Source organism: Aquarana catesbeiana, linkage group LG03 (genome assembly GCF_042186555.1).
Source record: "Aquarana catesbeiana isolate 2022-GZ linkage group LG03, ASM4218655v1, whole genome shotgun sequence".
Taxonomy (NCBI): domain Eukaryota; kingdom Metazoa; phylum Chordata; class Amphibia; order Anura; family Ranidae; genus Aquarana; species Aquarana catesbeiana.
In genome coordinates, this window is record NC_133326.1 from 513,467,824 (window position 1) to 513,494,949 (window position 27,126).

Here is a 27,126-nt window from a genome sequence, read left to right on the forward strand (position 1 = left end):
GGTATAGTATGATGTTTAAGATTGAGAAGCCAGGATATACTATGGGAATAATCCATTTTTTAGTGAACTCTTTTTTCCACTGGATATAACTCGCCAATGATTTTCAGGAAAGTGAAAATCTTTTCAGGAGTATTCCAATCAACATCATATTGGCAATTCTAATTGTTCATGAATTGGCAATGTCTTTTTAGATTTGTCACATCTCTTAGTACCCAAAGGGCCATGGCAAGATGGAGGAGACTCAAGTGCAACTGTACCAAAGCTTTTGCCCACAGCAGAAGTGAGCATGGCTACACTAGTAAGCATTTTACGTGAAGCCAAGGTATCAGGTGTATAGGAGCCTGGGGTTGAGAAATCTTGCCCAGCCTCCTCCAGCACTGACTTCTGGTCCTCTTCATCCTCCTTTGGTTCAACCGTTTCTAGAACAGGTATAATCACTTCCAATTCAGGTAGAGAAGGTGTGGATGGAGTAGGAGCCTGGCGCTTTTGAGCTCTGTATAGGGATGATTGTATTATGGCTATTAACTGTCCAAGAAAATCTGAAAAAGTTGGAGATTAGTCTGCCATGGTCAGATAGGCCACTTGTTGTATGCCTTAGATCGAACCAGAATTGGATGCAGAGACCGGTGTCAAAGAAGAAGTAGGGCTCTTTTGGCCTTACTTTACTATAGGTCACAGGACAACACTTAGCTCTGCACTCCTGTGACCCATATTTAGCCAACAGCAGGCTAAAGTACAATGTTAGCTGATGTCACTCAGCCGGTCCAGGCTCTGGAGAGATCTTTAATGGCGGGATACACCCAGATACCAGGACCGGCAGCTGGCTCAGCCTCTCAGAGCCTGAACCCACTGCTCCTGCCCCTTGCACAGCCCAGTGCTCCAGTGAGCGCTGGAGAGGCAAAGCGGAGAGCCGGTGACTGACAGTTCTCGGTCTTGGAGGCAGTGGGGGACAGATGTAGCATCGGATCGATTCTGCATTCACCTTGGTGAGTATGTAGATTTGTTTTTTTAAAACAGGGTCCTGCTCCAGTGCAAGGGAAGCATTGTCACTAGTTTTGCAAACCCACGACACAGCAAAGGTTTGCCTGAACCTTTGCCCTTTTTCTCTTGCTCCTGGTTTCTGCCATTGCCATCAGCGAGGGTATTCTCCTGTGTATACAGGAGGAGGTGAAAAAATGGGATAAGCTTGTTCACAGCACCCCAGGTGATGACCATCCTGTAGTAAAGGCCTTGTGGCAAAAGTTGCTTATAAAGGCTCTGGGCGGAAGCTGTGGTAGTAATGCGACCTGCAGTGTGATGTCAAACGTAGTCATCAACCCGAGAATTATCTCTGAATAGTGGAATTTTTACTGCCATGTTTGAAATCTTAAACATTTGACAAGTGAATAAACTCAAACACATGCCCAGTTTCCTCATTGTTTTTTCACAAGGCAAATAATATTCTGGAGACCCTTAAATAATTGTACTGCAGGTAGATATAAAATTTTCACATTTGCTGTAGAGGCTACAGTATCAGTCCAATAACAGGATAAACCTGTCCGAGATTTCACTGATTGGGATACACTGCTTCTAATGTTATAGTAGAAGGCAGTGAAGAGTTGACTGAAGAATATAAAATAAAGAAAACTAGTTAAGCATAGAGAACTTCTCCAAAAGGGAGAAGTGGTCCATCACCTAAACAAAAAAAATGGAGGTTTCACAGAGTGGGGTAGGATTATAGGAATATGCCCAGGGGGCATGTCCAAAAGCTTTGCCAATGTCCAATCACTTTTAGGTAATCGCCTATAACCCAGGGTAAATGAGTATCCAGCCTGTGTCCTGTACTGTACTATTGAAATATATATTAATTTAAGTGGACTGGCCTTTTAAATTCCTAATATAGGAAATGAATGACAATTTCCAAATATTCTTGCTATACAACATAGTTGTGAATTGAATGCTTTCAACAGAAATGCCCTTATTGTTATTGTAAATTCTTAAATTCTGTATTATCTAGCATGCCACATCAACTTGTCGAACTGTAATTCTTCCCCCTAATGGGCTGTGAATGATAATGAAGACTCACCGTAATGTTATTGGTGTCTCGGATCAGCTTGTTAATATCCTGGGCCTCCAAGGTAAGTTTCCAGGGATGATGCTGGAAGATGATACCTTCCCCGCCACAGCTGTACAGGGTGAAGGAAGGTCCATCACCTTCTGCTCCTGCAGGTGGTTTGTCACAAATTAGCTTAATATCACATAATTAAAGATATGCTTAGGATCATAACTGTAAACTCACCAAATGAGAATGGGGGCAGTGGTGGACCCCAGCACATTGAGTACACAGTCTTTTTATGATAAGTGCTAGAGATCTGTGGGGGCCTAGAGAGAGAAAAAAGGAGCAAATTCACAGACAACTGACTTCCTCTTGCTATTGTACAGATTAAACATGAACACCAGACAGAATGTAAAATTTAACCAATGAATAAAGAACGTTTTATTCACTTATTTATTATTATCACCGATTTAGAATATTAGCAGCACTACCCCACTTTGGAAAGCCCCACCCACTGGCCATGTACAGTCAGTCGTACAGGAGACACTGCTAAGAGTGGCTTACGGTTAGCACTCCAGCCTTGCAGTGCTAGGGTCCTTGGCTTGAACCAGGACACTACCTGCATTGAATTTGCATGTCCTCTCTGTGTTTGCTTGGTTTTCCTCCATTTACTCTAGTTTTCAAAGACACGCTGGAAGGGTAATTGGCTTCTAATTTAGGCCTACTAGTTGCATCCATGCAAGGTAAAAACCTGATTGTAAGCTACTTAACGGCAGGGTCTGATGCGAATGTACAATATGTAAAGCGTTGCATAAATTTTCAGCGCTATAAAAGTATCTGTAATCAAAAAATCAAATCGGTGGTGATTCTGCATCCTCCTGCATCACCGTGCATCTAGCAATGGCCTAAAAATGATCGTGTACCATATATAAAATATAGGGACGATGTCATGCATTCCCCCAGCTTTGGAGGATAAAAAAAAAGAAAGTGTGGTCTTGACAAATATGTACACATCACAAGCCTGCGGTGTGGAAGTTCTAATGCTTCACCTCTTAGACCCAATTTTTGGCTGGGGTTTCTTTACATAGAAGATTGCTTTAGTGTATCAAGGAAGTAACTATTTAATATAGTTTTTGGATACCACTTTTAGCTACTGCAGAGTTCAGACAGAGTGGCCCTTCACCCACTGCCTTTGGAGGTAACTAAAAACCCACAAGCAACTGTCCTGAAGTGTACACACATCTCATTTAGATACTTTGCATTGTGTTAAGGCCCCTTTCACACTGGGGCGGTTTGCAGGCGGTATTGCACTAAAAATAGCGCCTGCAAACCGACCCGAAACAGCCGCTGCTGTCTCTCTTTCACACTGGAGCGGTGCGCTAGCAGGATGAGAAAAAAAGTCCTGCTAGCAGCATCTTCAGAGCGGTGAAGGAGCGGTGTATACACTGCTCCTTCACTGCTCCTGCCCATTGAAATCAATGGGACAGCGCGGCTATACCACCGGCAAAGCGCCTCTGCGGAGGCGCTTTGCGTTGGTTTTATAACCCTTTCTCGGCCGCTAGTAGGGGGTAAAACTGCCCCGCTAGTGGCCGAATACCGACGCCGCCCCTGCCCCAGTGTGAAAGGGGCCTTATTGACAGAGTAAAGTACCTGAAGGTAGTAAGAGGGGGGACTGCTCTAGCTCCTGTTTGTGCTCCTCCGACCATAGCTGGAGCAGACAGACACTGTGAATGTTTTCTTCTGAAACTACTCTTAAAATAAACATGTGTTCAATTTTATATTTTTAAAGTACAAGTCCAGCTTGGTCCGGACACAGCAAGATCCCGACTATTATCTTTGTCAGCTAGAAAAGCCTACTGTGTGCGCTTTCACTGCAGCCTGATTCTCTTTGACTTCATGAAAAAACTTCATCAATTACCACCCCCTGCCCAATAAGCATGCTCTTACTTGCCCCTGGAAGGGCGGACGACATGGCTTAGCCATAAAGTCAGGCTCCAGTAACAAAGGGAAACTAAACCACAGAGGGGAACAAGATAGGCCTTTCTGGCTTCAGTCTATGCATATTTTTTTCCATACTAATTTCCACACTAATGTGTTATAGTTCATTTGATATTGGTTCTATTGCATCATAGGCTGCTCAATTCGGAAAGCTGCTTGGAGCCTCCAGCTGTTTGCCTGGATATCCACCCTAACAATAGTCCAGTGTCAATAGTGCATTTGTCTTACTTGCTTGAGAAGACATCATAAATTCCAACCTTGCCATCATCAGTGCCAAATGCCAGGCTTCCCTCTTTGGTGGGATGCCAGGAAAGCTAAAGAAAGCAAGAGAGATAAAAGAGAACAAAATATGTGACTCATTGTCTGCTGTTAGCTGCCATTTTCATTATCCAGCTGTAATTTTCCAAACAGGTAGTCTTTTACAGGACCAAAATTTACCCCATTAAACCCAGGCAATTTTTAAGACTTTGCAACAAAAAGGTATTAAGTCTTTTACTATAGGTGCTGGAGAAGAAGAAAGAAAAAAGAAGAACCGATGCCCTGTGCTGAAAATGCGGTAATAAATCATCATTTATTTGTTAGTACCAGCCATCACGTTACATGCCTACTAGCTGTCAAACCCTTTCTTTATGCGCTTTATACCTACGACTGTACTCCATACTACTGTACAAGTAGCATTATTAAATTTGAAGAATATACTTCAGTAGTCACTTGCATTAAAGGAGGAGATGTGGATATCTATAGAGCAGAGGTTGGAAAGATAGTAGAGTGGTGTGCAGCAAATTATTTAACCCCGAAAACGTGAGAAAAACTAAAGAGCTAGTTTTAGATTTTAGGAAAAACAAGACTGAAATAGCTCCACTTTTTATTAAGGTTGAGCCTATGTGTATACCGTATATTTCAGAGAATTTTTTGTGGTCAGTAAATGTACGTGCCGTTAAAAAAATCTCAGCAACGATTATACATTCTCAGACTACTAATCTACTACTACTATTCAGACTACTACTACTCTTTAATTGAGAGCGTATTGGAGTACTGTATTTTAGTATCGTACCCAAATTGTACCGCAGTCAACAGAAACATTCTTCATAAAATAGTTCTTCCTGCACAGAAAACAGTGTATTGTAAACTCCCATGCCTAGCAGAAATGTATACTCTCAATGTCTTGGTAAAGCAGAGAAAATATAGGATTTATTCCATCCTTCCCATCACTTATTTGAATTACTACTATCAGGCAGAAGTTACAGGAGTATTAAAGTTGGAATAAATAGGTTTAGAGAAATTCTTTATGCAGGATATTAAAAAAAGAAGTATGATTTTTTTTTTTTTTTTAAATAATCATACTTACCTAGGTGGATGGAGCATCAGACCGATGCTGCAGCTGTCCCCTGGCGTCTCTACACTGAGAACCAAGCCACCGAACACCGCTGATGGCTCGGTTCTCACTCCTCCCCGAGCGGAGAGATGCTGACTGTCAGTGAGCATCTCTCCCGCTCTGATCCTCCTTGCTCATTGGAGCGCTGAACTGTGGAGGGGTGGGGAGCGGCCATCTGAGCGTATCGCTGAGACTGCCATCAATCAAGGCAGCTGGCGGATCCAGACTTGGCAAGTCGGGATGACGTGCTGCCTGGACTGATGGCAGTGACGTCAGCGGAGAGCTCTCCGCTGAAAACGAGTCACAGAAGTGTAAAACGAATTGTACTCCTGTGACCCAGAAGAGAAGCCCAGCCTAAAAAGCTCAGACTGGGCTTCTCCTTCAAGGCAATAAATGGAAATATTAAATTCAAGTTAAGTAACAACTAGTTTTTGTATAATGTTTTATGGATGTGTAAGTGTAGTTTGCCTGTGCTTTTTAAAAATTGTAAGGAGTTACCTTTTTGAAAGTTTGTTGAAAAATTTACTTGCAATGACAAATATTCATACCCCTTGAAATTTTCCACATTTTGTCACGTTACAACCAAAAACGTAAATGTATTTTATTGGGATTTTATGTGATAGACCAACACAAAGTGGTAGCAAGTCTTTTGGGATATGTGTCCACTAGCTTTGCACATCTAGAGTGACATTTTAGCCCATTCTTCTTTGCAAAATAGCTCAAGCTGTGTCAGATTGGATGGAGAGCAATTTTCAAGTCTTGCCACAGATTCTCAATTGGATTTAGGTCTGGACTCTGACTGGGCCATTCTAACGCATTATTTTGCTTTGATCTAAACCATTCCATTGTAGCTCTGTTTAGGGTCGATGTCCTGCTGGAAGGTGAAACTCTGCCCCAGTCTCAAGTCTTTTGCAGACTCTTACAGGTTTTCTTCTAAGATTGCCCTGTATTTGACTGCATCCATCTTCCCATCAACTCTGACCAGCTTCCCTGTTTCTGCTGAAGAAATGCATCCCCACATGATGCTGCCACCACCATGTTTCACGGTGGTGATGCACATCAGGACAGCACAGCAGTGTTTTCTGCCACACACAGTGTTTTGCTTTTAGGCCAAAAAGTTCAATTTTGGTCTCATCTGACCAGAGCACCTTCTTCCACATGTTTGCCGTGTCCGACACATGGCTTCTCGCAAACTGCAGTTATTATGACTTTCTTTTAACAATGGCTTTCTTCTTGCCACTTTTTCATAAAGGCCAGATTTGTGGAGTACACGACTAATTGTGGACAGATTCTCCTACCTGAGCTGTGGATCTATGCTGCTCCTCCAGAGTTACCTCTTGGCTGCTTCTCTGATTAATGCTCTCCTTGCCCGGCCTGTCAGTTTAGGTGGGCAGCCATGTCTTGGTAGGTTTGCAGTTGTGTCATACTCTTTCCATATTCAGATGATGGATCGAACAGTGTTCCGTGAGATGTTCAAAGCTTGGGATACTTTTCTAACCCTGCTTTAGGCTTCTCCACAACTTCATCCCTGACCTGTCTGGTGTGCTCCTTGGCCTTCATGATGCCGTTTGTTCACTAAGGTTCTCTTACAAACCTCTGAGTGCTTCACAGAACAGCTGTATTTATACGGAGATTAAACACCACATAGGTGGACTCTATTTACTAATTAGGTGACTTCTGAAGGCAATTAGTTCCACTAGATTTTAGTTAGGGGTATCAGAGTAAAGGGGGCTGAATACAAATGCACGCCACAATTTTCAGATATTTGTAAAAGAAAATTTAAACCATTTATCATTTTCCTTCCACTTCACATTTATGTGCCACTTTGTGTTGGTCTATCACATAATATCCCAATAAAATATATTTACATTTTTGATTGTAACATGAGAAAATGTGAAAAATTTTAACGGGTATGAATTCTCTTTCAAGGCACTGTATCTATCTGTGTTGATCATGTATTCACTACGACAAAGAAACAGTGATCACATACAAAATAAAGGCTTTATTCAGAAATACATGGTTCCAGCTTGCACGTTACATCAACTGTAGAGGGAAGGACACATCTGTTTATTACTGTAACTGTCTGATTCAATGTTAGTACTAAAAAAAGAAAATAATTAAAAAAAAAAAAAGTTTATAAAGTTAGGGTCCGTTCACACTAGAGCAGCAAATGGCGTTTTTCCTCACTGGAAGAACACCAGTCACTGCTACAGGACATAGAAAACAATTGTTTCCTATGTGCCCTGTTTTCACTACAACACAGCCTGGAGGTGTGATGCAGAGTGGTGCTACAAATTACAGACACGCTGCATAATATCGCACGTCACTGGATGGCATCGCACAAGGCAACACATTCCGCTGCTGTGGCGTGACATGAATGAAGTGTAACTTTGTACACTTCAAATAAAGTTTCTGGGGAAAAAAAAGGGAGCTGTGCGATTTGATAAAATGGGCATCACATTGCTCCCTGTTGCATGTCAAAGCAGCCCAAAATGAACTGCTGCCCACACACTAAACAACATGAATGAGCCCCAGTTACATATGCCCTCTTCATCAGCTAACCATAGATGGGTAGAATTTTGAGCAGAAATTCTTAGGAAAGAAAAGTTCTAAGAAAGTTTGTTAGTTCTTCTAAACATTACTGTCAAATAGATGTTAGTTTTTGACCAGTTATGAGAAGATTCGAAGGAGCAGGATGGAAAAAACTTTTTTTTCCAAAAAGTGAATTTCTAATAGTGTATATGGTTTTTGTTCAGCAACGTCTATTCATTCCTAAATCAAATATAAAAAGCAAGCAAAATTTTTTGAACGACATTCGAATGTTCTGAGAATTGTTGCACAAATTTTCCAAAGACTTTTCCTTCTAAATTCTATCCATCTTTGGCCAGCTTTACACATTTTACATCTCCAGTGTTCTCTGATGAACATGCAATGTAAAAAAAATAAAAATTCATGTGTACTAAATACCTTTATTCAACCACTTACTGCAGTGACTTTGGACCTGATGCTTTGCCACAGTGTCTTCACATCATAGGAGTTCACCACAGACATAGTGTTCCACACACGGATCATGCTGTCACCTACTCCAATGGCCAGACATCCAGCAGCCACAGGGGAGAAAGCCAAGTTGTATACAAAGCCACCCAGGGAACTCAATGACCAACAGCAAGAAAGGGATCCCAGATCCCAACACTTCACCTGCACATGATCCAAGTAATAAAAAATTAAGACAAATCTTGGCATAAAGACATTCCTTTTTATTTGTATGCAAAACAAATAGAAATAATAATTAAAAGTCCACCCAATACTAATAGTTTCTATTTGAGTGGATACTGCTTGAATTATTTGCTTAGTGGCTTCTTATAGAACTCAGAAAGTCAGGGTGATCTCTCAGATTTCCCACCCCACATGTACACCCCTTTTGATGTCATTACAAAGCCCAATAAATCTTGCTTCTTGAGTGATTGGTCTCACTCAATAGAGAATGAAAGTGTTGAAAGGGTGCAAGTACCACACAAGATTTCATTTTGCAACAGCTAACATGTTTCAGGAACTCAGTACTCCCCCTTCATCAGAGCTAAAAGCTAGACAATAGAGAAAATACAAAAATCCCCTAAAAATTAAATAAGAACTATATATGCCAAATGTGTTCCTATTTAAAAAAAAAAAACACAAAAACAAAAAAAAACAAAAAAAAACAACAACACACAGACCATTGAGAAGTATAAAAACTTTTTGGGGTTTCTCTTTGGACTTCCCTGCCTCACTCTCCGCATCTTCCCTTCCAGGCGTCAGTTCTACTCACTCTCTGTACACAATGCTCTCAGTCTAACCTGCCTCTCAACAGCAACCAGCACAAATCTACGTCCTTCTCCTCCCTGCCTCATTCTCCCCTCCCTTCTAGCCCCCAAATTCACACACTCCCAGTCCTCACTGGACTCAGTTTGATCCTTCTCTGCTCTATCCCTTTAGCTTCAGCCCACACAAATTTCCTGTCCCCTTCCTCTCTAAGGCAAGCCATAGATGATGAGATTTTCTTTCCTGCAACTCGCATCGTAACCTAGACACTGTGATCCCATACCCCTGCAGCAGCTGGCATGTCTCCCAGCTGGCTGCCTGCCAAAAGTGCTTAAAGTCAAAGCCAAGGAAAGATTCCGATAGGTTCCTCCTAAACAATTGCGTGACAAGATGAGGAGGAGCCTGGGAGGAAAGATATCCCACAGCCAACTACTGAACTGCATCTGAAGTCTGTGTGTTTGAGGGAGGAAGGAATTGTACTGGGGACACATCTTTTAACAAATATTTGTGATGAAGATGAGAGCATATGTGCTAGGAGGGGGAGGGAGAAGAGGATTAGTGCTAGGAGGTGATGTTGTGGGAAGATGGGATTTCTACTAGGAGGCAGGATTGGGAAAGGAGAGGAGTTGTGTTAGGAAGGGGATTGGGGAAGGAGAGGATTTGTGCTGGGAGCAGGAATTATTTTATGGGACGGTGTGAGAATTTGTGCTAGGATGAGATGTGTGCTAGTAACTAGTAGTGGTGCTTTGGGGGAAGGGGGGGGGGGATCATTGCTAGTAGGGAGGCTTTGTGCTAGGAGGGGGATTGGGAAAGGATTTGTACTGGGAGCGGACTTTTTTTTTTTTTTGTTAGGGGGGGAGAATTTACACAAGGATGGTATCTGTGCTAGTATGGGTGATTTGGTGGGAGCTTAAGGACAGATTTTTGCTAGTATGGAGGATTTGTGCTGGGGGGGGGGGGGTGAGAATTTGTGGCAATAGGGGTGATTTGTGCTAGGAGGGAAAAATTGCAAATAGTTTTTGTTTGGGGGGGGGGGGGGGGGGGAATTTTGAAAGGTAGAGGATTTGTGCTAGGAGGGGTGATTTGGGGGAGAGAGAATTTGGGCTGGGAAGGGGGAGTATTTTTCCAGGGAGGGGGGAGAATTTCAGCAGTGGGGTGGAGGTGTACTGGGAGGAGAGGGAATTTTCGTTTGGGGAGAATTTTGGCTTAGGGGGGTGAGCATGCAGACTAGTGCTTGATTTTCTTTGCTGAAAGATGATGCTCACACATCGTGGGGGAGCGAGTTGTCGGGCCGTTTTGGCATCTTCGCCAAGGACACAAGATTTGCTTGTCCTGGCACTGCACACACGTGAGGTGAATGAAGGAATCCCCCCTCACCGGGACATTGCATTCCTACAGCGAAACTCTCTGCTGTCAAAAATACACTGATCATCTGCTGCAACCACTGATCGATAACAGTTTTCCAACGTTCCCAATCTAAGGATCATCTTCTGTCGAGCAGGGGCGGCCACACACGGATTGGAATTTGGCTGGTCCCTGCTGAATTGGCCAAATTTCAATCCATCTATGAACAGCTTAAGAGACAGAGAAGAGCCAGTACAGACCTCCCAGGGAAAGGGACAGAGGGAACTCACTTAGGAGGTGGTTCCATTATTTCACAGCTCAGGGTGGTATTCCTACAGTGAATTTTAATAATTGGGAGTTTGTTTTCAAACTGCCAAGGAAAAAAGCAGCTTGTAGGGTTTATTTAAAGCGGGGGTCCACCTATCTATCGTTTTTTTTTTTTTTGAGTTCATTCACAAACTTTTCTTCTCAGCATTACATACTCACATATTGTGTGTAATATGTCCACCTGTGTCAGATTTCATCGGAAAGAATAACTTATATTATTCACTGCAGGCGGTTTCCATCTTCATTGTGGGCATTTGAAGCCCACAAGCATTTATTTCCTGGATGCGGTGAATGCTGTGCTCCCAGCATTTACCGCTCGTTCCCGCACATGCTCAGTGGCATCCTGGGAAGCCTGAGACTAGCTCCCAGGAGACTGTGCGGAGTCTGGGAGAGGCTAGAAACACGCCTACTCCCAAGGGAGGAGAACCAGGAAGTGCAAAGAAGAATAGAAAAATAAAAGGTAATTACTGCGATTTAAATGTTTTTAAACAGCATGTCAGCATCTAGGCAAGGAAGAGAATACATACAGATATTGTTCAAAATTTGGGTGGAACCCCGCTTTAAAGCAGTATACCGTATCCCTGGGAAAAAACAGAAAGGAGCAGATGCACTAATTGAAAGCTGAAGAATCAATTGACTCTACTTTGAATCCTAACATGTCCTACCTCCTAACACACTAAGCTAAAATATTACAGAGGGTGCCGCCTACAGGGGGAAGATCAATGCATTTTTTTTTGCACAGTGTTTACTCAGTTAGGGACAGGCCTTATATCCCAGAGGTCTGCCGTGCCCTCCAATAAATGTCTAGTGAATATGTCCATATGGATCGAACTTCAGCCAGTCCCTGCTGAACCAACTGAATTCTGATGCATCCATGGCTAGCTTTGGAGGCACCATCATCCCTTATCTCATAGAAAACACAGAGAAAGGTGTTAAATGTTTGTGCACTGCTATGCTAAAGTGGCTAAGCTCTGTGTTGACACAACAGCAGGTCCCAAGCATGTTTAAGAAGCACCCATCTTCCTCTGCGAGACATCTGTCCATCTTCCAAAGCAAGAATGCCCACTCTCAGGCTTAGTGCAAACAAGCGTCAGTTTACTTGTCTCTCTTCCATCATAGTTTGTCAACAGACAGATGTTTGAACTTGCATAAAAAATACATCATTCCACAGAAAACTACGCTAGGCTGTACTACTGTGCAATATTGTTCTGTGCCTCTTTTTCTGCAAAAATTAAATGGATTAAACAAAGGTCCAAGATACTGCATACTCAAGAGCTTCATGGAACAAAACAATGCTCTAATCTAAAGTAAAGACTTTGTGAAATATAATTCAGTTACTTCAAAACTTACATCTCGATCCATAGATGTAGACAGAAGCAGTTCCCTCCCTTCTTCCGTCACAAGAGAACAAAGATTAAAAACAATTCGGGTATGGTTTTGTCCCTCTGAAGAGCCCAAGATACTCCATTTTTGTTTTCCAGGTTTTGCCAGATCCCATAAGAGTAGCTCCCCCCTGGAGATGAAATAGAATACACTTAAATTGCTTTATTCAGATAACATATCCTGAAGATTGGCAGTGCTCTTCCTGACATGTGACCGGGCCTAGACTTGTGAGTACAGTCTTCGAGCTGTAAATCCTGCTGTCTGAGAGGCACTGCTACCTCCGACTGCTTGTCTCACCGGATATGGAGAGAGATTTGTTGATATAACTACTGTGCTGCTTTCCTAAGTTGCCTTAAACTGTCTATATTGCCAAGAGCTACCAGATCAGGGGTAGGCAACCTCGGCACTCCAGCTGTTGTGAAATTACAAGTCCCATGATGTACTGCAAGACTGACAGCCAATGGCATGACTCCCAGAGGCAGAGGGATAATAGTATGTGTAGTTTCACCACAGCTGGAGTGCGGATGTTGGCTACCCCTGAACCAGATAATTCTGTTCATCTTCCACAGAAAGTTAGGCATTGAAATGAAGAGTCTAATTTCTGCTGGCAACAATTATTTTCTTTAAAGTGGGAAATCAAGTCCTATTGGATAACTTCAGGCTGGCCCCTTTTGCAGGTGCAGCTTTGTAAAACATTAAAAATAAGTGCCTATGCTGTTTAAAATCGAGTAACACACTGTCTCTCCCTGCTCTGCACATGCTCAGTTGCTCTCCATTTTTAGGCACTGCTGAGTTTGGATCTGAGGACATCCTTAAAGTGGAACTTTAGTCAGAAAAGTAGGTCCTAATAGATCACTTCAGACTGGCCCCTTTTGCAGGTATAGCTATTTAAAACATTAAGGCTGCTTTCACACTGGGGCGGTAGGGGGCGTCTGCGGTAAAATGGCGCTATTTTTAGTGCTGCTTTACCAGCGGTATTCGGCCGCTAGCGGTGCGGTTTTAACCCCCGCTGGCGGCCGAAAAAGGGTTAATACCGCTCGTATAGCGCGGCTATAGCCGTGGTATTGCCGCGGTATAGCCGCACTGCCCCATTGATTTCACCGCTCCAAAGATGCGGCTGGCAGGAGTTTTTTTCTTCTCCTGTCAGCGCACCGCTTCAGTGTGAAAGCCCTCGGGCTTTCACACTGAACAAACAGCAGCGGCTGTTTTGGGTCGGTTTGCAGGTGGTATTTTTAACGCAATAACGCCTGCAAACCGCCCCAGTGTGAAAGGGCTCTAAAAATAAGTGTCTATACTGGGTACAATTCTGTCTCACCCCACTCTGCACTTGTGGAGGTCGATCTGCTGACAGCCTTAAGCCCACGTTCACATTGGGCCGATTTGAATAGACATCTGTGCATAAACCCGCACAGATGCCTGTCAAATCGCCCCTGAACTCGGACTGCATTGCCGGTTTGAAATCATCTGAACTCTCACAATTTCTAACCCACATCAGTGTGAGCCTGGGCTAAACCAGAATTAAACCCTCCTATCCTTTACAGCCAAGGAAGCTTCTGATTGATCTGCAACTGCCATGGTGCTGCACATGTGATCTGTTATGACACCAGCCATTTGGTGGTTTGATAGTTTGGTTGAGTACACAAGAAAATGTGACAGTAAGCAATCCCGGCATTCCAGGAATGTACTGTTTTTTTTTTAAACCGTTAAATCGATGGGTTTAGTTACGCTTTATGATTTACTACTACTCAGGGGCTTTGGGCTTCAGCAAAATAGCGGCCTCCAACAAGAACAAACAGGAGCAATGCTGGAGAAAATTTACAGCACACACTAATTTTGGTTGCATAATTATTAATGTGGAATGTATGATCCTCGCAAAGAACATTCTTTTTTTTATCAAGTTGTTATGGGTAAAGTTCCACTTTAAAGTGGAATTACACCCTCCTATCCTTTACAGCCAAAGAACCTGGGAATTACACCCTCCTATCCTTTACAGCCAAGGAAGCTGCTTCTGTTTAATCAGCAACTGCCATGATGCTGGACGTGATCATTTTTGACACCAGCCATTTGATGGTTTGAGTTTGGTTGAGGACACAACCAAAATGTGACAGTTAGCAATCCCAGCATTCCACGAATGTAACTGTTTTTAAAAAAAACATTAAATCAATGGGTTTAGTTCCACTTAATGATTTACTGCTGTTCAAGGGGCTCTGGGCTTCAGCAAAATGGAAGCGTCCAGTAAGAAGAAACAGGAGCAATGCTGGGGGCAATTTACAACACACACTAATTTTGGTATCACAATTAATAATTTAGAATGTAAGTTCCTTTCTAAAGGACATTATTATTGATCAAGTTATGGGTAAAGTTCTGCTTTAAAGTAGAACTAAAGTCTTAAAAAATATATTGCTAGCACATATCTGCAGCTTATTGTACATTAACAGCATGCCCTTTGTTCCAAGATGAATAAACTCCGTGCGCATGCTCAGGATTTAAGCCATCCTGCCCCAGTCAAAGATGCCAAACTTGGAGGAAAATCGGGAAAAGGCAAGATGGAGATTGCAGCTATTGCATCACTGGAAGGGGTGTTTCAGCAAATAAGTCTTCTATAATGCTGTACATATTTGCACATTATGGCAAAACCCTGGGCACTAGCTGACGCAACTCAGGGCATCTTTATTTTTACAACTTCGGATAGCTCTGATTACCTCTGTAATTTAAGCATCAACAATGGGGTTTATTTACTAATGCTAGAGAGTGCACAATTTGGTTTCTATGCAAAAGTTAGCCTGTCAGCTACCACGTTTTATTGCCAAAGCTCAATTGAACAAGCTGACTTTAGAAGCTGATTGGCTACCATGCACATCTGCACCAAATTCTGAGTGCACCAGTTTTAGTAAATGTGTTTTCTTCAAACCAGTTACAATGCATGGTTTAGCTATCTCTGCTAGTAGAGCAGGAGGTATACTTCCAGCTCCCTGTTGCATCAGAGAAGCTGCTATGGCTCATGCCAATAATAATTTTGTGTCCCCAAATCACTGTGTTCTCTTTGACATTAATAAAAGCACAGCTTGTGATGTTGTGGCCATTGATGCCTCTCTGATCTGGCAGGGAGCTAGAAGTACAGCTCAAGTTGTATTACCTTGAATAGCTAAACAGAGTTTTCAACCAATTGTAATGAGCAAGTGAATCTTCAGCTTAAATCAGCTAAATACATTCCAGGTGCATCAGAACAAAAACTGTTAAAATGTCATAGGCCTCATGCACACACAATGTTTTTTCCTCCTCTGCTCAAGGGGAGAAAAACCAGGATTAAAAAATGTGCCTAAAGCCATGTTTTGAACACCTCTTTTATGATGCACCTGGAATATATTTAGTGCTTTAAAAGGAAGAACACTACCTAATGAAGGGCAGAAGTACACACATATTACGCTATACAAAACTATGAAATTAAATCTGGAATTTACAAAACCAGTGAACAGGTTAGCAAATAAAGTCACCAATGATATGTCCCATGAAAAATAAATGATTCTTCAGAAAGATCTATTTACTACTAACCCAAAACAACTGGACAGTAACTGAGTGGGATGTCCATGTGGCCAGTAGAGAGTCAGCCATAGGCGCTCCTTGATGCCTGGATCAATGGCACTTCCACGGCGCTTCAAATAGGGCAACTTGAGTGTGGAAACACCTAGAAAAACAACAGAGAAAGCAGTAAAAGGAAGAGATTAGGCCTCTCTCCAAAGAAAACATACAGCAGATTCAGGGACGTAGATAAAGGGGGGGGGGGGTCAGGTGTGTTCAACCCCCCCAGAGCATCCTGGCAAAATGCACAGACAGTGTCCCTGCTGTTTAGCCTCAGCATCAGCACAGTAGAAGCAATCAGAGTTTCAGAGTGCAGCAGCTAACCCCCCTTCTATTGTGCCCTACCCCCTCAGTTCAATAGGGGGTCCCCCTGAAAAGCATGAAATTACTGCGAGGTCTCAGAAGCCAGCAATTGACAGTGCATGGTTGAGGGAACTCCTAGACTCCTCCTCGAGGTATCATATGACACAGCTGAAGGGAGACTGGGGGGATGCAGAAGTTTTCCTACTTCTGTGCCGTGCTGAATTTGAGATCTGGTAAGTGGGGAGGCATCAATTTTCTGTTTTGAGAAGGAGGAAGTGAGAATTCCGGCCTGGGGGAGTTTATTTTGGTGGGGGGTAAGGAGGTGGGTTTGCTTTTGGAGAAGGGGGGAGTTTCTTGTAGAGAAGTTTACAGGGAGTGGTTAATGGCAGGGATTTGCTTCTGGGAGGGAGTTGGATTGGATGAAGGGAAATTTTCTTCATAATTATGAATCTTTGCTGGGGAGAGGGTGTTGACTGTGGGAGAGTTTTTACAGTGGGAACCTTTGCTTGGGGAGCGAGGGTTCTTACGAGGGAGAGGGGGATTTTTTTTTCCTGTAAAAGATGTTTTTTTTTAAATTATATTTACCCAGGTGGATGGAGCATTGATCCAATGCTGCATCTGTCCCCAGCTGATTCTAAGAGAAACAACAGAGTGATCAAATACCGCTGATCACTCAGTTCTCAGCCTTCAGTTAGCAAAGAGTGGCGACGGAGCTACGGGACCTGACGTCACCACACATCAGCCGGGCAAGCCTCGCAGCAGCCAAGCTGTCCGTTTTGCAATTTTCTGCTCCAATCTTGATGTCAGTCACCCACGATTTTTAAATAAAGGAATTTTTATATACTTCACCATGGAAGTTTTTTCTATCCTTTTTCCAACTTGCTAACGAGGGATCACACAGGAGCAAAGTTTAGGATACGGCATTCCAGTGTTTGGGAGGAACGTAGGGCGGATTCCTAACCGCAGATGAAATCAGCTATCTGAGCCCTTAAGCCCCGGCATCGGCAAAACCCTGAAGACACCTGAGATTACACAGTGGCATCGGTGGAGGGGAGATCATCCCGGTGCTCGGTAAAAAGCCAAGGCGGATCCGAAGCCGTTAAGCAGCTGTCCCTGCCCAAGATCTGGTACCTGTGAGGCTCTATAGACCCCCGTAATAGGGGTCCAACTTATCTGGTAAGCGGCCCCTCCTTATGTTACCGCTTTGTCAGCATGTTTATATATCACCTTGTCAGCAAGTTCAGACACCAAAAGGATCAGCTATCCGTTTAATATAAAGAAGGACTATTTTTATTGAAACCCATACTATTTTTGATACATTTTTGACACATATTTGTATCTGTTTGAGCCCTTTCACACTGGGGCGGGGGGCAGCGTCGGCTGTAAAACGCCGCTATTATTAGCGGCGTTTTACCGTCGGTATGCGGCCGCTAGCGGGGCGGTTTTACCCCCTGCTAGCGGCCGAGAAAGGGTTAAATACCACCGCAAAGCGCCTCTGCGGAGGCGCTTTGCCGGCGGTATAGCCGCGCCGTCCCATTGATTTCAATGGGCAGGAGCGGTAAAGGAGCGGTATACACACCGCTCCTTCACCGCTCCGAAGATGCTGCTGGCAGGACTTTTTTACTGTCCTGCCAGCGCATCGCTCCAGTGTGAAAGCCCTCGGGGCTTTCACACTGAAATGCAAGCAGCGGCACTTTCGGGTCGGTTTGCAGGCGCTATTATTAGCGCAATAGCGCCTGCAAACCGCCCCAGTGTGAAAGGGCTCTTTTTGATACACTGTTTCAACAAATTTCTGTTAGTTATTTCTTATTTTTGGGATTTCACTCATGTTTATTATTTTTTGTCACTTAAGTAAATATTTAGAAGTTTTGGGTTGAAGATCAACTTTTTTAACCATTGAGACACTAGTAGCGCACCTGAATTTATTATATATGGCATAGGACTAGATATTCGAGTTCATTTTTTGGTTGCAGCACTTTATGTCCATAGTTCTTTGCTCACATATATTGAGTTTAATATCACTGTAGGTGAATGGGGACAGCACAAATTGTGCTGGGTTAAAGAGTGGCGACTGTCAGTCCCTGGCTCTAACCCCCCCCCTCCCCGAAGATCACTAGAATGCCAGGCTGTGAAGGGGGCAGGAGCGGCTGGCTAGCTGCTGGTCCAGACATCTGAGTGAATCCTGACTTTAAACTTAGGATCTTTCCACAGCCTGGACCTGCTGAGCAATGTCAGCTGACAGCGGGCTATAGCCGCCTGTCGGCTAAAAATGGGTCACAAAAGTGCAGAACGAACTGCACTCCTCCCCAGGAGAAGTACAACCAAGCGGCATGCCGTCCCTACAGAGCACATGCCCCGGTGACATCACGGCTGCTTTCCATGTGAATATCTCCTAAACACCACAAGTTTAGGAGATATTCAATGTACCTACAGGTAAGTGTTATTATAGGCTTACTTGTAGGTAGAAGTTCAAAAGCTGGGTTTACTACAGTTTAAGACTGAATAAAAGCCAACCATATTGACCAGGTGTAAAGGGCACCATCCTGTGGTAGGCAGTTCACAATATTTTTTTTTTCATCTCTTAAAACATTTCATAAAATTTCTTATGACACTGAATTTACTGCCTACCACATAATGTTGCCCTTTGCACCTGCTCAACTTGCACAGTAAGGTTGGCTAAAATCCAGTCTTGGGTCTCATTCATACATCCTACATGACCATGGTGCAGCAAGTATACTGGAAATACCTGCGCCCGGGATCAGATGTTCTAATATCTGCTCAGCCTGTACACCTGAGTGATGGGCTGAAATGAGCCAAGGCTGTCTGCTGCTGTAAACATGTATCCACCTGTACCTGCACATCCAGTGGTTACCTGTAGGAAGGGATACATTTTTGCCCTTGGCTAAAATCGCTCTGCATCCAGGGTCAGAAATTAGTCCCTAACAGCAGGTAACCACTGTGACCCACGGTTTGTTAGTGTGTTGCTCAGGTTCTATCGATGTGGGGAGTAATGTAGATTAGGGCTGCAACTAACGATTATTTTCATAATCGATTAGTTGGCCGATTATTGTTTCGATTAATCGATTAATTGGTTAATAACCTTTAAAAAAAAAGTGTGGTGTATAATTTAGTTAATATGTAAAGTTTAAAAAAAGGCAATTTATTCCTAAATATCTTTATACGCAGGGGTAAATATAAATAACCAACTATATGATTAGGGAGTAAAATCTTTACTCCTCTCTGAGAATAACAGACAGAAGAGATATACTCTATATACTATTAGAGGTTGAATCTGGTAAATATCATCAGACTCAGATCAAATTTTTTCATTTAAAGAAAAAAAAATTCTATACTGTTTAGCAGAAAAAGGTCCTTGACCCTTTCCAAATACACAGCAGCTGAAAAAAGCATAGATGTGAACGTTAAATGAACTGTAGTGCATTTCTGCAAAAAGCACCAAAAACACATGGGTGGGAACCAGGCCTATGACATTTAGTAAAATAATGCAGTTAAAAAAAAAAATTAGCCCTTAGTTTTTTACTGTGGAACAGTGAAAGTAATATTTACAGTAGAAATTATTTGCTCTTTTTGTACTATATAGGGCTAATTTTAGCTTTTTTAACCCCATTATGTTACTGGCCGATTAATCGATTACTATTTTCATAATCAATTCATTTCATAATTGATTAGTTGTCGATTAATCGATTAGTTGTTTCGGCCCTAATGTAGATTATACTCAATGTGCTGCAGGAGTGCTGGCGAGGGATGGAGCTCATCTGAGCTCCTGTAGTCACTGAAGGGAAGAGAGAAAAAAAAATCCCTGGTGCCACACATCCACGTGAGTCCTATGGTAATGTAGTAGTGATGGGAGAGACCTCAGCCTGAGTTCCCACCAGGCTACACCTGATGTGTTTTTCTTTGTCCCCTGGAGCTTAAACATGGGGACCACTGGATGTACAGATAGATGTTAACAGCAGTTGCTCTTTTCAGCCCATCACTCAGGTGAACAGGCTGAGCAGCTGCCAAAAATTGGAACATCTGGAATCGTGGCTGTAGGTATTGATGGTATATTTGCCATTCCATGGCCATTTAGAACATATGAATGAGATCTAAAGCCTGGTTCACACGGTAAGTTTTTTTTAGTTCAACCCAGCGGGCTAAATGAAAAAAAAAAAAAACAGGGAGCTTAGGAGGAGCTCGCTGTACTAATGAGTACACTACAGCATCACAACTACGTGCATAGTGTTCTATTTAGTTGAATGGGGATAATTTTTGCTGTGCTGCATTGCAAAGCCTCATGGTCCCACTGCTGTCACGTTTTTACCGTACCTCCCTCAACATTAAAGTGTAAATGATGCCTTTAAGTTTGAAAGACCAGAACCCACCCAAGAAAAAAAATTATCTACGGCCCTGAGCAGATTGCAACAACAGTTTTTTAAGTAAGGTATTTTTTTTTTACATTTTGGATGGAGTAGGGAAGCATTAGCAACCCTGTCAAGTTTTTCTTGTTATCTGTAACTGATGTTACCATTGTCACAAAGACTGACGAAAATCCAAATATTTTAGTTGACACCCAAACAGGAATGAGGGCTGGTTCACACCACAAAAACGCACACAAGATCAGTTCCTGATGAGTTTCTGCATGCGCGTTTTTAATGTGTTTCTGAATGCATTCTAGGCATTTTTCTTCTTTTTTCCTGTTTTTTTTCTCCACTGTACTAGGGTCCGCTGTGTTTTAATGCGTTACAGTGCATTTTTGATGTGTTTACCACATTCCAGTACAGTCCAGTGCAGGAAAAATGCAGCATGTTCTACTTTTTTTTTCTGGAACTGGAATGCCCTGGCACTGACCGCACTGGTGTGAACTATGCCATTGGAAACCATATAACCTACTTTCCATGCGTTTTTAATAAAGAAAATAAAAACGCACTGGACTGCATGTGGTGTGAACTGGCCCTAAAGAGGAACTCTTCCTATGGGAACACTCTGTTCCCTTAATTTGGAGAGTTTTCCTATTGCTTCTGGTTGTGTCTATGGGACAGGAAATAACAGGAAATTTCCTCAATGGGTCTTAGGTGACAAAAAATAATGTCAAGGGTTTTAATACTTCCCTACTCTATCTAATACAAAAAAGTTTGGCTCTAGATATACTTTAATATTTGCGTCCTCCTGTCGTGGTCACAACAGCTACCCTCATTTCTTGTCATTTCTTCAGACTATTATAAAAAGCCAATGAATTAAAAAAAAAAAAAAAGTAAAACTAATACAGCCACCACATCTGAGAACTGGTAAGCTGCAATATATTGTTCTGGAGTATTTTTTTTAAATATTCTACAAAAAGTATATATTTTCTCTCTGCTCTGTACTATCAAATTTGTGCTGACAGATGTGGTCTTGCTCACCTACAGTGTGTTTTAACATGGCATCAGTCATTTAAATGCTCTTGCAACATGGAAGTAGTTATTTCGTCAATTTAATAATTACATGCCTTTAGTCATAGTTTCCTATAAGAGTCACTTACAGTCTCTAGTTACACAGCAGCGATCTTTTGCAATGCCTTGTAGCACATCCCAAATCACTCCCTTGCAACATGGCAGCAGTAAACTTGGTTTCTGGGTAATATCTATCTGGTGGTTCAACTGCTGTGTTTCATTTTGTGTAAAGGCAACTTTGAAAACGGTTGTTGTTGCAGGTATGAGTGGCATGCAGGTCAATAGAACAGCTCTCATGAGAGCCACTGGTAATCCATACAGGCTTTATGCTAAAAAAAAATATAACAACCCCAGTATGCAGCAACACAGTTTGTAGTTTGATAATCATGGAATTTTGTCTTCATCAGCTATATCGGTATACAATGTTTTTTAATTTTTTTTTTTTAAATAGGTGTCTAATGACATCCAGCTGCAAACAACTTTATTGTATCAGTGTTAGAAGTCCTGTGCATATGTATGGTTTGCATAACAATGCAGTAAGGTATGCGAGTCCCTGGGAGCCCACCTTTTCCTGTAGAGGAATTCCATATACGGATAGTCTGATCTTTGCTGCCTGAGGCCAGGTAGCAACCCTTGTTCTCAGTCTCTGGCAGGAGGTCTCCATTGGCTGCATTTTGCTCGGCTGCTGATGAAAAGAAAGAACACAGGCTCAGGATGGGATCCAGCACAGAGGGCGCAGACATGTAGGGAGCTGGACTTTTTTTTTTAACCAAGTTCTAAAAACCCACTATAGATGTTAGATGCCTTTAGTGTTTAGAATAAAGCTATAGATTAAATTAAAGGGAAAACTATCCTGTATTTGCAGTAACACATTGTGAATTATTTATGTACACCAAAAAATACATTTTAACCTTCCATGTTGTTGCTATTCCATATTTTAAAGCTCAACTGAAGTCTTATACATTTTTATCTTTTTTAGGCAGACACTGTATTTCATAATATGTGCCCGATTTTTTTGGTACTGCCTTAAAATTATTTTTGTACAAAGAGAAAATACTGCTTTCTGCTCTCACTCCAATGCTCTGTGCTGGGAAAGTGTTACAGCTCATCACAAGTGTCCTCACATAGACTTGTAAGATGGGAAGGGTGTGGCTGCCTCTTACCAGACCTGGTGCTAAGCGCTGTTTATGGAGTGCACTAGGTTTGATGCTGGTGCTTGTTGAACTGCACAGTCACTAAGACCACCTACATAGCTTCTGTAACAGGAAAGCAAATGTGCCCACTGCCCAGCACTAGATCATCCAGAGCCCCCCAGCCATCTGGGCAATATGGTTGTAGAACAGGGGTAGGCAACCTTTTAAGCACAATGTGCCAAAAAATGTTTTCAAAGGAATTGGAGCGTGTCGATTTTATAACAAAAAAATGTCAACGTCACACACTCAAAAACAAAAAGGATTTTTTATAAAGTAAATGCTGTAAACTACTTGAGTAGTGAGAAATTAACATCCTGCACTCTCATGCAGCCCCAATTCATGCACCTTCACACCTCAGATCACTGTCCCCCCCGCACATCTGCCCCACCACTGTAACCCCCTGCACATCTGCCCCACCACTGTATTACCTTGCGCATCTGCTCCAAATCTGTACCCCCTGCACAAATGCCCCAAATCTGTACCCCCTCCTCATCTGCCCCACCACTGTAACCCCCTGCTCATCTGCCCCACCACTGTAACCCCCTGCTCATCTGCCCCACCACTGTAACCCCCTGCTCATCTGCCCCACCCTTGTACCTGCCTGCACATCTGCTCCACCTCTGTTCCCCCTGTTCTTCTGCCCCACCACTGTAACCCCCTTCTCAAGTGTTCCACCGATGTACCTCCTTTCTCCTCCGCACATCTGCCCAACCTCAGTACCCCCCTGCTCTTCTACCCAACCACTGTAACCCCCTGCTCATCAGTCCCATAAATGCACCTCCTTTCACAAATGACCCACCTCTGTACCCCCTGCTCTTCTGTCCCACCGCTGAACCCCCTTCTCATCTGCCCCAACACTGAACCCCCCCTGCTCATCTTTCCCACCACTGTTACCCCCTTCTCATCTGCCCCATCATTGTACCCCCCTGCTTTTCTGTCCCACCGCTGAACCCCCTTTTTATCTCTCCCACTACTGTACCTCCCTGCACATCTGCTCCACCGCCATATCCCCATGCTCTTCGGTCTCACTACTGAATCGCCATTACATCTGTTCTAACACTGAACCCATCTGCTCATCTGCCCCACCACTGTAACCCGCTTTCTCATCTGCCCTACCATCGTACCTCCTGCACATCTGTCTCACCTCTGTACCCCCTGCTCATCTGTCCCACCAATACACCTCCTTTCACATCTGCCCCATTGCTCTACCCCCCTACTTTTCTGTCCCACCACTGAGCCCCCTTCAAATCTGTCCCACCACTGTAACCCCCTTCTCATCTGGCCCAACACTGAAACCACCTGCTCATCTGCCCCATCACTATACCCCCCCGTTCACATTTGCCCCACCGCTGTACCCTCCTGCTCTTCCGTCCCACCTCTGAACCCCTCCTGCTCATTTTCCCCACCACTGTACACTCTTCTCATCTATGATATGCAGAGTGGTGAAAAAAAAAGCAGAGGAGACACATCTACCTGTCCTGGCACACTCATCCTGCTGATCCACCTCTCACATCTAGTCCACGTGCTTGTATGTGATGTCACATACATGCATCTAGAATGGATGCGCAATGATGAACTCAGGTCAGGGGCATTTTCTGAAAGCAGTCGGCCTGTGTGCAGGATCATAAGTTGGGCCCCCGCAGCTGCGAAAAAGTGCGGTGCTCTGTGACGCAGCAAAAGTTGGGTGTGATTTTCATTGCGCTGAATATGCCTGAGGCTTAAAGGGACATAGAATGCAGGGGTTCAGTAGTAAGTGACGTAAAGGTTCAGGAATAATTTCAACAAAGTTCCCAGAAGCTCAGCAGTAATTCCACAAACTGTCACCTGATCATGGTTTTCTCAAACACAGTGAAATCCCTTCTTTCTGAGATTGGTAGTGGCAACCAAGCGAGTCATCTTCCCTCAGATGGTGGAAGGAGCTACCAGGACTGTGATTGGCTTTAGGAGTGGCAAATGACAGTCCTCCTCCTGGCAACAGGGACTGCCCCCCCAGCCGAATTGCACCCGATCTCTTCCCCATCACTAAAGCTGACGATCGCAGCTACAGCAAAGTTAGAGAACCAAACAACGTTTTCCATCTTTTACAATGTGTGGGGGCACAGTGCCTCCCCCTCAGTGCAGGTGTGGCGTGGGGAACTCTGAAATTAGAATGCATTAGTGTCTCACTGACCCTTCCCTGTGCTGCTCTGCTGATGGGGAGGGAGTCGACTGCCGTCAAAAGAGGCTTTGGATGCCATTTGCTGCACCCTGCTGGGGGTTGCCTACCCCTGATGTAGAAGGAGTGGTGAGAAGAGAGCAAACCCCATATACACACACAATAATAGCCAAAGGAACTGCCCAGAATGAGGGCAAATAAAATAAACACAAAGAAGCTAAACTCCCTTGCCCAACTAACAAAAAGGAGCAGGCTTAATCCCATAACCAGTCAGTGTGAAAGCTTGTTCTAGAGAAGCGCGAGTGATGGTAGTACAGACATGCTGTATCCTTCTGTGCAAGACTGCGTCAACTAAATGGTACAAGAGGCATCCAGCCTAGAAGCATAAGAAGAGCACAACATTTCTGTTTCTACCTCTTATGTCTGTTGTCCTGTAGTAGGAGAAGGTACCTTGACGAGTAATGCCCCGTACACACGGTCGGACTTTGTTCGGACATTCCGACAACAAAATCCATGGATTTTTTCCGACGGATGTTGGCTCAAACTTGTCTTGCATACACACGGTCACACAAAGTTGTCGGAAAATCCGATCGTTTTAAACGCGGTGATGTAAAACATGTACGTTGGGACTATAAACGGGGCAGTGGCCAATAGCTTTCATCTCTTTATTTATTCTGAGCATGCGTGGCACTTTGTCCGTCGGATTTGTGTACACACGATCGGAATTTCCGACAACGGATTTTATTGTCGGAAAATTTTATCTCCTGCTCTCCAACTTTCTGTGTCGGAAAATCCGATGGAAAATGTCCGATGGAGCCCACACACGGTCGGAATTTCCGACAACACGCTCCGATCGGACATTTTCCATCGGAAAATCCGACCGTGTGTACGGGGCATAAGGATGCCATTCAGGTCAGCACACGTTCCCGGGTAGTAAAGAATTGCATTTGGCCTGGCTATCATTTGTTAGTTACTTGTCTACTAGTCCATCCAGCACTACCCTCTTCAGACAGTGCTGATGTCCAATGGTGTCTGCTATGCTCCTCCATTGGACAGAGGAGCTGGTCTAAAGCTGACAGATCAAAATTTAGCTGGTTCAGCAGAGCAGAAGATGAAAGGCAGAAGATCTGCCTTAGGTCTTCTATTGCAGGTGAAAAACCAAGAGGCTGTAGACTCAGGAGTACCTAGGCAACCTCACATACCAGAAAGGTACTGCTCAGATGCAAACAACATTTCTAGATGTCCCCTATAACATTGTAATTCTTAACTTTTTGGGCTTAAACATACCCCACCCCTTACCTAGAAAACATAGGTCAGGCCACTGGCCAGTATATGTTAGAGTTTATAATTTGGTATATATTGTTCTTAGGATTTTTAGGCTTAGGCTGCTAGATTGTTTGCATGGCTGTACTTCCTATTTGTGATTTTTTTTTTAGATACCTGACTGGTGTTTGCTACAGCATATTTTTTTGTTGTCTTTAGGTTACTAACCATGTCAGAAACATCTGCCTCATATTGTATTATCTAGGTGTAAAACATTTTTTCATGAATGGTTTTAAAAGTCCTGTTAATATTGTTGCTCATTAAGTGTACAAAATCAGCCTTATCTTTTGAATATACATGCAATGTGGATCCTGAGGAAGCAGTTGGATCCAAAATGCATTGATCCACTGAGTGTTACCTCATGTGTATTATATATTGGATATGGTGACCTTGTGTATATTGATTTCAACTGTATTTTAATGTAATGTATAAATAAAGCTGTATTTTTAACTTACATTGTTGTGTGGGCACATGTTAAATCCCCATTTTCCAGTCCTCCAATGGGTGGATTGGAAGCTTTGTATAGTGAATCATTCTGTCACAGTGCTACTTTAGAACAACAGAGTGTGGAAGTTATGGATAAAGCCTTAGCCTAGTAGTAAATCTGTTTTAAAATATTTCTCTGTTTCGGTTTAGCAATACCTTTTTTTGTGCAACAGTAATGATAAACATTCCCTCACTGTTATAAGATTATACTGCATTTGGCTGTCTGAAACATTGTATTTTTATTTAAAAATTACAGCTCAATTTCGGGCAATAAACTAAAACACAGCACGTATATTTGTGAATGGTTTTACCTGCCAGAGGATTTGAAATTCAGTTTTGTTATTCTACTTCTCTACCCACCCCTGCCAAACAGCACAGCCAAATCCAATATCTAG

General features: G+C 43.1%; 1 protein-coding gene across 2 annotated transcripts in view; it reads right to left on the bottom strand.

The window, feature by feature from the left end:
* Window positions 1-27,126, bottom strand: part of GEMIN5 (gem nuclear organelle associated protein 5) — a 203,428-nt gene that overhangs the window by 141,606 nt on the left and 34,696 nt on the right. The window contains exons 6-12 of one of the 2 annotated variants that reach the window (XM_073621159.1): window positions 22,140-22,256; window positions 15,813-15,945; window positions 12,228-12,390; window positions 8,394-8,606; window positions 4,262-4,347; window positions 2,279-2,361; window positions 2,066-2,202 (exon numbers count right to left, since the gene is read on the bottom strand). In XM_073621159.1, the coding sequence (XP_073477260.1) occupies window positions 2,066-2,202; window positions 2,279-2,361; window positions 4,262-4,347; window positions 8,394-8,606; window positions 12,228-12,390; window positions 15,813-15,945; window positions 22,140-22,256 (932 nt within the window). Of the gene's footprint in view, window positions 1-2,065; window positions 2,203-2,278; window positions 2,362-4,261; window positions 4,348-8,393; window positions 8,607-12,227; window positions 12,391-15,812; window positions 15,946-22,139; window positions 22,260-27,126 lie in introns of both variants that reach the window. The other variant, XM_073621158.1, reaches the window with a different exon arrangement.